The following is a 12,834-nucleotide window of genomic DNA, read 5'->3' on the forward strand; positions in this document are numbered from 1 at the left end:
AAAGATCAGTCTCTATATTTTAGTCTCATTTACTCTCTAAATTGTCAAACGGTGGGACTAAATTGTTTTAGTCTCTAGTCACTTAAGGGGCGACTAAAAGTGACTAAAATCATATTAATGCCACCTTTTGCGCCTCCTTTATTTCAGTTACACTAATAACTGGAGAATACTAAAGAATATTTTGGTCCTCTTATGATTCATTTAATGTTTTTTGAATATTTTTAGTCCCTAGAGCTAAACAGGGTAAAGACTCAAGTCTGTTAACTAAACTTTAGTCTCTGGACTAAAGAAACCAAACAGACCCTTAGTTACTTTTTTGCCAAACAAAAACACTGAAGTAGAGACTAACTTTAGTCTTTAATCCCTCAAAGGTAGCTAAAAGGGAGACACAGATTTTTTCTGTGCCTTCATTTATTGCTCTCACATCTTAGGGTTTGTTTGGTTTCTTTTTTTCGTGACTAAATTTTAGTTCAAAGACTAGAGTTTAGTATTTACTATGTTTGGTTATAAGAACTAAAAGTATCCGGGACGTATTAAATGACTCATGAAAAAGACTAAAATACTCATTATCATGAAAAAGACTAAAATACTTATTATCATTCTCTAGCCATAAGTGCAGCTGAAATAGATGAGGAGCAAAAGTGAAATTAATATAGCTTAGTTCCTTTTAGTCACTTCTTAAGAGACAATTTAGTCCTTGTTTTAGTCCACCGTTTGGCAATTAGGAACTAAATAAGACTAAAAAGGAGGGACTCCCTCAAACCAATCAAGCCCTTAAACATACAAGAGGTATTTCAGTTTTCTATAGTGCATTAATGTGTTTTTAACATTCTCTCTCTTAGACAACTTAAGCATATAAGAGGTATTTTAGTCTTTCTATAGTGTATTTAATGTGCTCTGAACCTGTTTAGTCCCTGAGATCAAACAAACAGGTAGAGACTAAAGTCCTAGAACTAAACTTTAATCATAAAACAAATAGGAACAAACAAGGCTTTAATACTTGTCAGCAAATAAAAAGAGTTCAAGAAAAGGCATGGTCATATCAAAATTAGGACGTGTAACATTTATACACAGAGAGATGCGAATAGAAATAAATTCTGATAATACGCTGAAGGATGCCATCTATGTCCCCGCACAGCAACACAAGCATGACACATTGATTGATCAGCCTAACCTTGCTCCAGCTCGATTTCATTTTTCAGTTCCAGGAAATTAATCAGGCTAGCATCTCACAGTTCAAACACAGTACTGCAATTTAGAGTACACTGCAAGATGTTAAAAGTAGCAATTTTTACACTAGAACTCAAACCGTAGATACAGCTAATGCTAACAACAAATAGTTACTGCAAAAAAAATACTAGACATGTGAATTGCAGCTGCAGGACAGCCATCCAGCAAAAAAGTCCAAAAGCCAATGCCTTAGTTGTGCAGATTGAGTCCACCGTAACAACGTCAGTGCTACGAAATTGTGGATGTTCCAGAAACTTCATTACCGGAGGCTCCAGATTTGATGTAGATAAGGTTTATCTCAGATCGAATCAGCAGAGAAATTCCTCTGGTAGTGATAGGGGATCGAGCTCCAAATAGCCTCGAAGCTTGCCACCTTTTTCATGTGTCAAGTGAAAGCATGGAATCTGGTGAGAGAACTTCGGGTACTCATCCCTCCGTATTGTCTTCACACCCCCTGCTCTATATGACATAAATACCATCTTATAACCATCCACCTTCCTCACAAGCTGAACTTGTATGGAGGAATCAGTATAGCCAAATATCTCCACCAGTTCGTATTCACATTTTTCAAAATCCTGCGCAGTCCATCCAGCGCTCCAATTTTTGTAAACTGCCCATATCTCACCGAGACGAGGAAGTATTTCATATTCACCTTTTCTGCCAGTAGGTCTGGCCTCAACAAGATGAGAAAAGGCATCTGTACCAGTGTAAGTCATCATGTCGTGGATGTAGCCAACCCTAAAGGTTCCAATGCCAATGGTCCGATCTTGGGACAATCTTTTCTCCACTTCTCCTTGAGGACAGACATCAAGCCATCTAACTTGTACTTTATCATTCTTGAGATCTACTTTCTGTATAAATGCATAGTAATTGGGGAATTTATCTATATCACTGTAGAGAGCCCAGATCTGCCCAGGTGAAAACCTTTGGAGCGATCTTCTTACTGAAAAATCGTAGAATTCTGAATCGGCGCATACATACTCTGTTTGGCAAATGCTATCGTCAACGACATCTGTAACTTCAGACAGATCAATGTTATGCTTGATATTCTCTACCTTTGTTGTCTTTGTACAAACCCTTCCATTCGCGGCTATTTTATGTTGCCCCTGCCCCACATTCATGGATCCTTTGCGATTTCCACTGGACAAACCAGCATTTTTGGAGTCAGACTCCTGGCTTCTTGCTGAACTGCATTCTGGGTTAGCAGAAGGAAAAGCCTCTTCCAAGTTGGAGGGAAGCGCTGCAGGATCAAGTTCAAGAGATCCTTCTGGAATGCCTTCTTTTTCAGTTCCGCTCGTCAAATAATGTGGGACACAATGAGAAAACCTTAGTGTGTCAACCTGAGGTATCACATATGGAGCTGCCTCTCCAGACTGCACAAATAAGCTAACATAGCCTTTTAACTTCACAAGTGGCATGACAATAATGCTAGTGCTCGTGGTGAGATCAGAAAGAACTTGAACAACTTCATAGCGATGGTTCATTTTTTTGTGAATGCCAGCATCTGAGCTCCAACCAATATCCCATCCCTTAAAAAGGGCCCAAACTTCACCTTTCCTTGGATATATTTCATAGAAGTTCTTTGTCTTGCTTCTCTCTAATGATATAATCCGGGAGAACATACCAGTTTCACTAGTTGTCTCTGACAGTCCATGCGTAAAGTGTCCACATGCAACAGGCAGACCCCTGTAAGACCATGCCTCCTCCGCTTTATTTGCAGGATTGAACTCCAACCAAACAAATTGTAGCATAAACTTTGGAACCATTTTTACCCTTGTGATTCGAGCATAAAATCTAGGCATACAACCTTGATCATCATAGACAGCCCAGACCTGGTTGGCTCTAAATTGACTTGCATCTCGAAGTTTGTCAAAATCAAAAAATTCAGGATCTGGGAAAGTGAATTTGTTATCATCTGAAGCATCATCATCGTTTAGACCAAGGCCATTGTTGCTGACAGAATGAAATAGCTCTTCTTTGCCATCACTATTTTCTCCAACATGCATTGTTTCTCTCTTCATCTGCTCAACCCCATTGGAAGTTTTCTCTTCACATGGCATACCACCGTTCTTTTTATCTTTTATGTTACCCCAGCTATTCACACTATTATGGCCAGCGGTGTCTTCATTCAGCTTTGCTGTTTTAGTACTGTGATCACCATGGAACATGCCACCTTTTCTCAGCCTTTTCAACGCAGGAGAATCAACAAAATCATCCTCAACCGTGTTATCATCATCTTCCACATCATCATTATCATCATCACTATCCTCATTATACTTAACTTCTTGCTTCTGCCTGCTAGATCTGCGAGTTTGTTGACCTGGCCCTGCACTATTTTCAGCAGGACCATGTTTTGGAATCTCTACCTCACCGTCGCTGTCAGTTTCTGATATGCTAGATTCACTAGATTCAAACACCGCCCTCCTGCCCCTTTTCAATCCAGCAGTTGATGAAGCTTTTGAAGGTTTCCTGGTGGCCTGGGCAGATTTCATTTTGTTTTTCAGTCCACCTGCGTTACCATCAGTTTTCCTCTTTGTATTCACATTAGCATGATGAGAACCGGTATTAACATGAACTCCTGAAGTGGCAGACCAGCCTTTCTGACCAGTGACATTTGATTGAGGTCCTGCAGAGTTCTGTGGTGTGCCTGCATTTTTCCAAACCCCAGCAGATCGCTGATTTGCCCCGGAAGGAATAGCTTGGTCCTTCAAATCATGTGCAATAAATGGCTTCAAACAATTCTGACAGCGCAAAGCTTTCTTCAAGATCGAGAGGTAATACTGATATCTCATGCCACAAGCTGGACAAATAGTCCAAAATGTTGTTTGCGTCCCTGTAGGATTTGAGGCTTGACGCTGATGTTGCTGATGCATATTGTAGAGATTCACAGGAGTAGAACTAGATCTAGCAGGTGCAGGTCTTTTTGGTGGCTGACGATTGGGTCTTGCCGTAACGCTTCTGAAGGTGTTTCTTTTCATGTCATGCACATAACGTTTTGATGGGTCTGTGAGAGTTATGTTTGCTTCTCCAACTAATTTGAATGCTGCCTCCGCACCTCCAAATTTGTTCTTGTCAGGGTGTAGCAAAAGGGCAAGCTTACGATACTGCTTCTTTATCAGTGCGTCGTCAGCATTTACAGGTACTTGCAGTATTCCGTACCAATCAATCTCAGTATTTACCTTAGCTCCAGCAGCACAATGAACATCACAAACAGTTAACATTTTTGGAATGTCAATATCTTCCACTTCTTTGAGGAGTTGCTGCACCTTGATAATCAACTTTTTTGCACCAACAAAATCCTTGTCCAGCATTTTTCTTTCCGCAAGAACTTTCGCTCTAGCAGCCTCATCTCTGTTGCACTCCATGTAAACAAGAAGAGAAGCTGGTATCGTTGCAGAAATGTTAGATTACCTAGTGGCTAGCACAATATATTAGTAACCACTGCAGTAGTTCTCTAAGAATAAGAGGTGCAATGCAGGTTGCAGAAATCTTTGACTGCCCATGGTCACATGTGAACAAAACCTAACAGCACATTTCTGCGACAAAATAAAGAATGCAGTCAATAAAACAGACATAACAGCACAACTTCTAACAGTGGGAAAATTAAACTCCCCGGGGGAAAGAGGCATATTCCCATTGTGACATCGCACCAAGCAATGAAACACAACAGGCACAATGGCAAGCTAGATTCTAAACTGTAAAAAGGCAGTATAAAATGTCATTGGTGTCATGGTGTTCACTTGATTCAAATTGGTATAACCTAGATGCATTTGCCATTAGTGATCCAACGACAAAGGAGATGTACCATGAATTCAAGAGAAAGAATCATATATTCACCACTTGACATACTCGAATACTCTTTGTTTCAACCTAAAGTGCATGCACAGCATCTGCCCGATAGCAGTAACTTTAGTTTCAACAAGAGCATGAACAAAGGTTTAAGAAACTGAATATTGTTATCTGACCAAAAGCATCATGCATAAACCATGAAAAAAATTAAGCATTAGATACAACACAGAAAAACAGCACAATGATAAACATATCTTGCAATCAAGGTTCTTAAGGCAGTAAGGCAAAATGTGGCATGCCACCCCTTCCAATCACCTAGGCGGTGATAAAGTGAGGAAAGAGGGCGCCATACCAATCTAAAAAAATGCAAAAAAAAACAGCATGGAGGAGGAAAATTGAAAGGAAAAAAGAAAAGAAAATGAAAGGAGTAATGAGGGGCTGGCTCAGCCAACCAACCAGCCCTCGTATCCCTCCTATGCCATAACTACAAGGATACTTCTACGATGGACCCCGATTTCCAGCGCCACCACTCGCTCTCTGTCCCTCGTGCGAGTACTCCCTCCTCGGTGATGTTTGGTCTCTCTCTCTATCTCCATATGTGCACCCACCCAAAACATCTCTTCACTCTCATCCCTTCCTCAAATAGACCACTGCTGCAATCCCCTTCCAGATTGGTTGTGCTGTGGCTGACTGGAGCAAGTGCTCTGTCAGCCACGAGCGCCGAAGCCAGCGAAATTGGCAGCAGCAGCAGGTTCTTGGCCTTGCCGGCCCGTTCCCCTTCCATTCTCCCTCTGTCCCCCACCCACCCACCCCCTCTTTTGTGAACTTTTAATCATAGAGACAGGGGCGCTCGGATTTCCAGCACGTCTTATCGAGGCGACACCTTAATAACCCTGCTTGCAATACACATTACAGTATTAGTAGCATTCAAAACCAGGAGTGGATCTATATAGATCATTGCGGGTGCTGCCACACCATCTAAAAATCAACCATAACTCTCAAATTTTCGCCATATATTTCATCTAGCATCTATAGGGCTACATAGTGTTGCATCACCCTCTATTTTGCACTAGCTCCACCCGTGTCGAAGTGATAACAATCTACAAATATGCATCCATAATTCAAATGCAAATCCACGGTGCTAAATTTTAGCACTAAACTTTTAGTAAACTTTAGCACTTAGAGGTCCAAACACGAATGCTAAAAGGCGCTAAAAGGTACTAGAAATGAAGTGCTAAACTTTAGCACCGATTAGCACAAGGGGTGCTAGATTTAGCACGTGGGATCCAAATGGGCCCTTAGTCAAAAGCCCAAATGCACCTTTGTCATCTAGCATGAAGTGGAAAAAAAACTCATGCAACAATGCCAAATAAGCACACGCGAATAAGTCCATGTCTGGTTCAAGTATCTCAGTTTCTCTAATTTTGACCCTAACTCCAATAATGTATAGTTTGAGTATCCTAACTTTTAATTCCGTTTAGCTTTGGCCCCTAAGCCCAGTAGTAGTTTTAAGCTGACATTACAGCCGTTTTTGAATTCAAGTGTGGAGAAAAACTGAAACGCCTCAATTTTTTTGAGAAAACACTCTAGATGTTTTGGGACACACGGAACCCCACAAAAATAACTGGAGCTTATGAAACATGTTCTAGAAGCTCCAAATAAAAGCTTCAATGTCTAAATGGAAAAAATAGAAAATTAAAAAAAAACTGGTCAATAATTATGAGAAATATCATTATCCGTGATGGCTGTGGCATCAAAAAAACACATTGTAGCTGAGGTGTGCATGCACCAGAAATCTCTTTGTTTTCGAGATCTATTGAATCATTTATTTAAAGTTCATTGAAGTTGTTTTCACAAATTTTTGTGCATTCCTTACATCCCAAAACCAAGTACTTACTTCAAAGTCAGGGTGATAATAAATTAGAAGAGAATAAAGAGCATGCTTGCAAGCTTACTATAGTTGTACCATGGCAAAAAGAATACTTGCCTGTTATCAACAATAATCATCAGTTCATCGTTGCATGCAGAGCAACAGAAGCTTTCCTGCATAAAAGTGCTCATCAATTTGTGCTCAAAATTCACTACACTATATATGGTAAGAAAGTTTTTTCTACAATAAAAGAAATGCAAAACAATTTCAGATAGCCATCATAATATAAACATCAGATTCATTACTAAAAATCATGGTTATTAAAACGACATTTAAATGCTGTTTAAACGATAAAACGCTATCAGGGTAGTGAAACGTCGGAACGTTTTAGAATTCGTCGTAAAATGTCGTTCTATGACGTTTAAACGTAACGTTTTAGCATTTAAACGCTATTTCTAGTGAAACGTCACGTTTCGAGCGTTTTATCCCTACCCTGTGACATTTGGCCCGGCCCAGTCTTAGAAATTGAGCCCAACAACCCATCTCACTCTCTCGCCACTCCCAACAGCCTACTCAGTTTCCCTTTCCCAGCCGTCGCAGCGCCTCCAGAGCCCAGCTGCGCGGCGCCGCCAGTACACAAGGCCTGCTGCCGTCGCCTGGTGCCCAGCCGCGCCGTCAGCTCAGCTTCGCCCTCACGCCAGGCCCGCGCCGCCGGCTCACGAAGCTCCGTCCTCATGTCCGTCACGCGCCTGCATCGATCCGCGCCGACGGCCGACCGACGTCGCCTGCTCGTATTACAATTATTTTTGCCCCTTTTGGCCAAAGATATGTAGCTCTTATTAGAATCAGTTTTTAATTTATACAACTAAGTCTACGGTGCCAAGAGAGGAGGGATGTTAAAAACACAGAGTAGCTTTCGCTCATTTGATATATATGGAGAGGACTTTGCCCCTGTTTATTTCAGCTTTTTGCAGCTTCTAGCCACCAAAAGCTGCTGCGGACTACCAAACGCTCAGCTTTTCAGCCAGCTTCTATAAAATTCGTTTGGGTAAAAACCATTCAAAATCAACATAAACACATAATCGATTGAGTCGTTTTAATAGTAGGAATCCGTTACTTTCTAGATCCTGAGCCCTATGGGCATCTTTATCTTCCTTCGCATGTAATCTTAATGATACTCAGATTCTCTACACAGTCAGATTCTCCCCACAGCCAGATTCTCAGAAAAGCTGGTCAGAAAAAAGATGAACCAAACGGACCCTTTAGATCTTGACTAATGATTAGAAAGACTTCTTTCTGTCTGCATCAAAGGGGAAACCCTTAGTTATCAAATATACATGGACATTCTTGCAATCAGCCACTAACAGTCAAACACTTATAAATATTCAGCTACGAGTGCGGAATGCACACAATAACATCTGTGGCCCCAGTAGCACAGGCACCCTCCATCTGGAAAGAGATGCATGTCTCCAGAAGGAGACCAGCACATATCTCAAAGCTTTGCTGATTGATTCCTGAAGGGTCTTAGAGAAACCTAACCAAACCAGAAACGGACTCGTGGCTACTAATTGGCAGCACCATGGAGCAAAATGAAATCTAGGTTTGGAAGCACCACCTGTCTCATGCTCCAAACACCTTCAACAACCAAAAGACCAGACATTGGTGACCAAACCCGCCCAAAAACACGTGCAAACAAAATTACTCGCTATCATAGCCAAATAGCTTTAGGTTAGGGTTTGATGCTCGGCTTCGCACAGCAGGAAGGGATGAGAATACCTAGTGGCTGCTCGTCACCGGCGAAAAGGCCGGCGAAGAGGCCAACGAAGGCCCAACTGCCGTAGGGCGGCACCGGCGCCGGCGGCCCACCAGTCGTCGGAGAGCGAGGGGGGCGAAGCACCAGGCGGCGGAGAGCAAAAGGGGGTGCAAGAGCCGAGCCGACAGAAACGCACGTGGGTGAACCGTGAACGGAAGGGGATGAGGCGGGCGGGCTGGCGGGCGGCCGACCCAGTCAGGTTTTCCGGCCCGATGAAATCGTCTTCTGGGCCGTTTTTTTCACACGTTTCTTTTGCGATTTCTTTTTTTCCTTTTCTTCTTTTTCTTTTGTACTAGAAACGCGTGCATACGCACGTATGCTGCTCGGGAAGAAAATACCATATTAGTACTAGCGGTAGATTAGAATTTATGTCATCTGAGAAAAGAAAAGTGTCACATGACTGACTGGACAAAAGACATATAAGAATTTAAATGATTTTGTAGCACTAGAAACCAGTTCTACGTTCAAAAGTAGTGGTACTGTCCAAAATAGCGCCTAGTCTAGATTATATTTAAATAAAGAGTAATTATTATCTAGAATGCATTAGAGTTAATTGTTAGTTGGCTAAAAATCGCTAGTAAAATTAGCTAAAAATGTCTTAGAATTTAAGAATAAGTATATTTTATAGGAATTAGGGCACCAACAAAATATTCTGCTCCAACAATAAAATCTCAAATCTAGAGTATATGACAGACCACTACGGTGTAGTATATTTAAGACATTTGAGAAGGTGCCCCATAATTTTTTGATTAAATTTTATAAAATGAGTCACCGTTGGAGTAGTTTTTTCTGCATAGAGCCCTATATTTCAATTTGAGGCACCAGTTTGAGGTGTTATTGAAGATGCTCAAACAAATAGCTAGCTAACTATTAGCTAATTTACTAAAAAATAGTTAATAGTTGAACTATTAGATCAGCTCTAAGAGGCTCTTTATATCCTTCCTAATCTATATAAATAGAGATTTTTGTACAAAAATACCTTCCAACAACTTATTTAAATGGCTATCCAAATATAGTCATCTTCTATTCCGGGTTTCTCGCTAGTCAAATATAGAAAACATGAATAACTCTCTAGAGTACAAATAAGATACAGAAAGGTTGTTGGAGATTGAAATGACTCTCCAAATGATAATGTCAGGTACCCAGGAACCGGGTACCCGAAGTAGGCCTAAGGCCTCTTAATGGGCCACTTGTCGATCGGGTAGGCAGAGCGACCGACCAAGCCTCAACCGAGCAACTCTGCGAGGCGGAGCGCCCAACTAGGCCTTTGTTGAGCAACCCTGCGAGGCGGAGCGCCCAACCAGGTCTCTGCCAAGCAAATCTACGAGACGGAGTGCCCGACCAGGTCATTGCCGAACAAACCTATGAGGCGGAGCACCCGACCAGATCTCTGCTGAGAAACCATGCGAGGCGGAGCGAACGACCAAGCCTCTACCGAGCAATCCTACGAGATGGAGCGGTCGACCAAGTCCTAATCGAGCAACTCAGCAAGGCAGAAGGGTCGGTCCAATACTACTAACCCACATCAGCACGACAAGACATGTCACCACCTAACCACGTCCGGGCCACGAGTGCGGCATACCGAGGGGTGCTGAAAAGTCCCTATCAGACACGGCGATATGCCCCCGCGTACAGTCTTAGGCGTACCCTCGCTGACTTCTAGGGCCAGGTAGCCCCAACCATGAGGACCTTCAGTGACCCACATACCGGAAATGACGGGGCGATACACCGTACCGGGTGTATGCCTACGCATATAGGGAGGTGGCGCAAGGCTCATGATGGAACACGAAGCTACACCACGCACAACACCAAAAAACACTGCAAGTCTACCCTGTGGGACCCGCCAAGTGCCACTACATCAGCATCGAACTCGCTACAGGGACCCGTATACCGGATGGATGAAGTAGTATACCATGTCGGGAGTACGGCTACACATGACTCCATGGACGACGTCAGTAGGACTATGCCACCCAAGGCAGCAAGCCATGCTCTCGGCAGTAGAATACAAGTCCACATTGTAAAGTCACACCCTTGAGCTATAAAAGGGCAGGACCCCCTCCTTCTTTACACATGCACCAGTTGTAACACGTCCTCAAGCAATACTATGATCAGCACTACACTGGACTAGGGTGCAAGCCTGCACCAGTATAGCTCCCTTTCTCAAACCCCCTACTCGAATCCATGCGATTCACCATTCGGAGTGAGTTTGCAGTAGCATCCCCCACCGAACAAAAATTCTATTGTCCTCTGGTTTCCAAAACCACGATAAATAGTTTGTTTGGATGTATTCAGCTAATTTTAGCAACTAACTATTAGCTCCAGTGCATATAAATGTCACACCCGGTTTTTAGAAGGCAAACCGAATGCGAACCATGTACGTGCCAGGATCAGTTATTCACGTACACAACAGTTACATAACATAGACATCATCACACAGTGCTCAAATAGTATTAAAAGGGAAATAATAGTCGATTACATCATACGTTCGAGACGTCCATATAGTCCTTACAATAAATCAAAGTGCGGAAAAGAAACGTAGATAAACGCGGCCTTCACAGGCAGCCGACTGGGGGTTGCCGCTAACCCACGCCTAGAACTCGTCGTAGTCTTGGAACTCCTGAAGGTCTCCTTCCACAGCTTCATCTTCTCCTGAGCAGTGGTTGCAATGCTGACAACCTGGGGATGGGGGGTTTGGTGTGTAGAGCAAGGGTGAGTACACATCAACATACTCAGCAAGTATCCTGTTTGGCTGTAGTGGACTAGCTTTATGTGGGGATAAGTCAAGCAGTTGCTTTTAGTTGGTCAGATTATTATTTACTAATAGAAAGCCAGGTTTTAGCATTAACCCAAGTTATTAGCCCGATGTACCCTTTCCAAACGGAAAGAATACCACTTACCAGCACCATAGTCATAACCAGAACCATCGATCTCATAGCCACCTGTACCATAATGTCTCTGATCAAGTACCACTAATCACTGGAGCTCCCTTGGCCGCTCATAACCGCGAGCACGGCTGATATATCAGTTTTCAAACACTCTGCAGAGGTTGTGCACTTTACCCACAAGCCGTGATTCCCTTTCTGCCCGGAGAGAGCTACTCCCCATTGACCACTACCTAGGTGGCCTAGCAGGGCATCACTACGTAGCCTTTACAAAGATTCCCCAGGGCTATAGCCACCCGTTAGGTTTCCTAAATGCACCGCACTCCTCCCCAAGGGACGAACCCAAACTTGGCAGAGCGAGCCGCATACACCGAGCCCCATTGACGGCACGACGGCTAAGTGAACTACACCCTGGATCCTCTAATTATTCAGCTAAGGGCATCCCATTCCACCCTCATGGTTGCACTATTTTCCCGGGCGGTCATCCATAGAACAGGTCCTTACGGAGAGGCACTCGAGAAACCGCTCGAGCCCCCTTGAAGACCACAAGTACGACATCATAATAAGAGAAGGGAAAACAGCGTATCGTAGATAATCTCATCATGTTCATTGATTAGAGTTAAGCAATAGCATAAAGCTAAACAATAATAATCCAACCCAAAAAGGTAAACAAGGATATGGATAACAAAAGCTAGTCAATCCTTAGGTATAAATGTGTAATGCGGGAGGTGAATTAAAGAGTGAATAGGACAGAGATAGGTCAAGGGACACTTGCCTCCACCAACCGACTGCTGCTCAGGGGCTTCTCCTGCGAGTTCCTCGGGTTCTTCGACCGAATCGTTCTCTATGCGATTGCAAGCACACATACATCCACACATTTAATACAAAAGAACAGTACACCATACAATAGAATGCAATAAGTAAACAGACGTTCCACGCGGGTTCGCGAGTACGGTTAAGAGAGAAAGAGGAAAAGACAGTCGAGAAACGATCACGTTACATGATTATAAATTAACCACTCGCTTAATGGAAGGAAATTTAATGTAGACACTATGTTTAGCGTAAAGTAAAGTCATGTTTCATGTCTAATTATTATCAGCAGGTGGAGATAAATAAAAAGATGGTCGCGCGGCGAGACGCGCGACAAAGCTCTCTAAAACAAATTAAGAAGTTAACGACTCGTCGCGCGACCGAGCACGCAACGAGACACTTCGCCTTAGTTACGAGGAGACGTTAAACGTCGCGCGACG

General features: G+C 42.9%; 1 protein-coding gene across 2 annotated transcripts; it reads right to left on the reverse strand.

Annotated features, from left to right (window-relative positions):
- Positions 1-1,079: 1,079 nt before the first annotated feature.
- Positions 1,080-8,959, reverse strand: LOC103634728 (DNAJ heat shock N-terminal domain-containing protein). 2 transcript variants are annotated; one of them, XM_008657312.3, is made up of 3 exons: positions 8,666-8,959; positions 7,007-7,062; positions 1,080-4,766 (listed from the first exon to the last, which is right to left on the reverse strand). In XM_008657312.3, exon 3 carries the CDS (start codon positions 4,593-4,595, stop codon positions 1,539-1,541), a length of 3,057 nt encoding a protein of 1,018 aa, XP_008655534.1. In that variant the 5' UTR covers positions 4,596-4,766; positions 7,007-7,062; positions 8,666-8,959; the 3' UTR covers positions 1,080-1,538. The 2 variants fall into 2 exon arrangements, with proteins under 2 accessions (XP_008655534.1, XP_008655535.1); XM_008657313.3 differs by having other exon boundaries at positions 1,080-4,612; positions 8,666-8,891.
- Between the last annotated feature and the right edge of the window lie 3,875 nt (positions 8,960-12,834).

This window comes from Zea mays, chromosome 8 (assembly GCF_902167145.1).
Source record: "Zea mays cultivar B73 chromosome 8, Zm-B73-REFERENCE-NAM-5.0, whole genome shotgun sequence".
Classification (NCBI taxonomy): domain Eukaryota; kingdom Viridiplantae; phylum Streptophyta; class Magnoliopsida; order Poales; family Poaceae; genus Zea; species Zea mays.

What these genes read in the sequence shown, in the direction of transcription:
- LOC103634728 (XM_008657312.3), bottom strand. Translation starts at nt 4,595, where the DNA reads ATGGAGTGCAACAGAGATGAGGCTGCTAGAGCGAAAGTTCTTGCGGAA.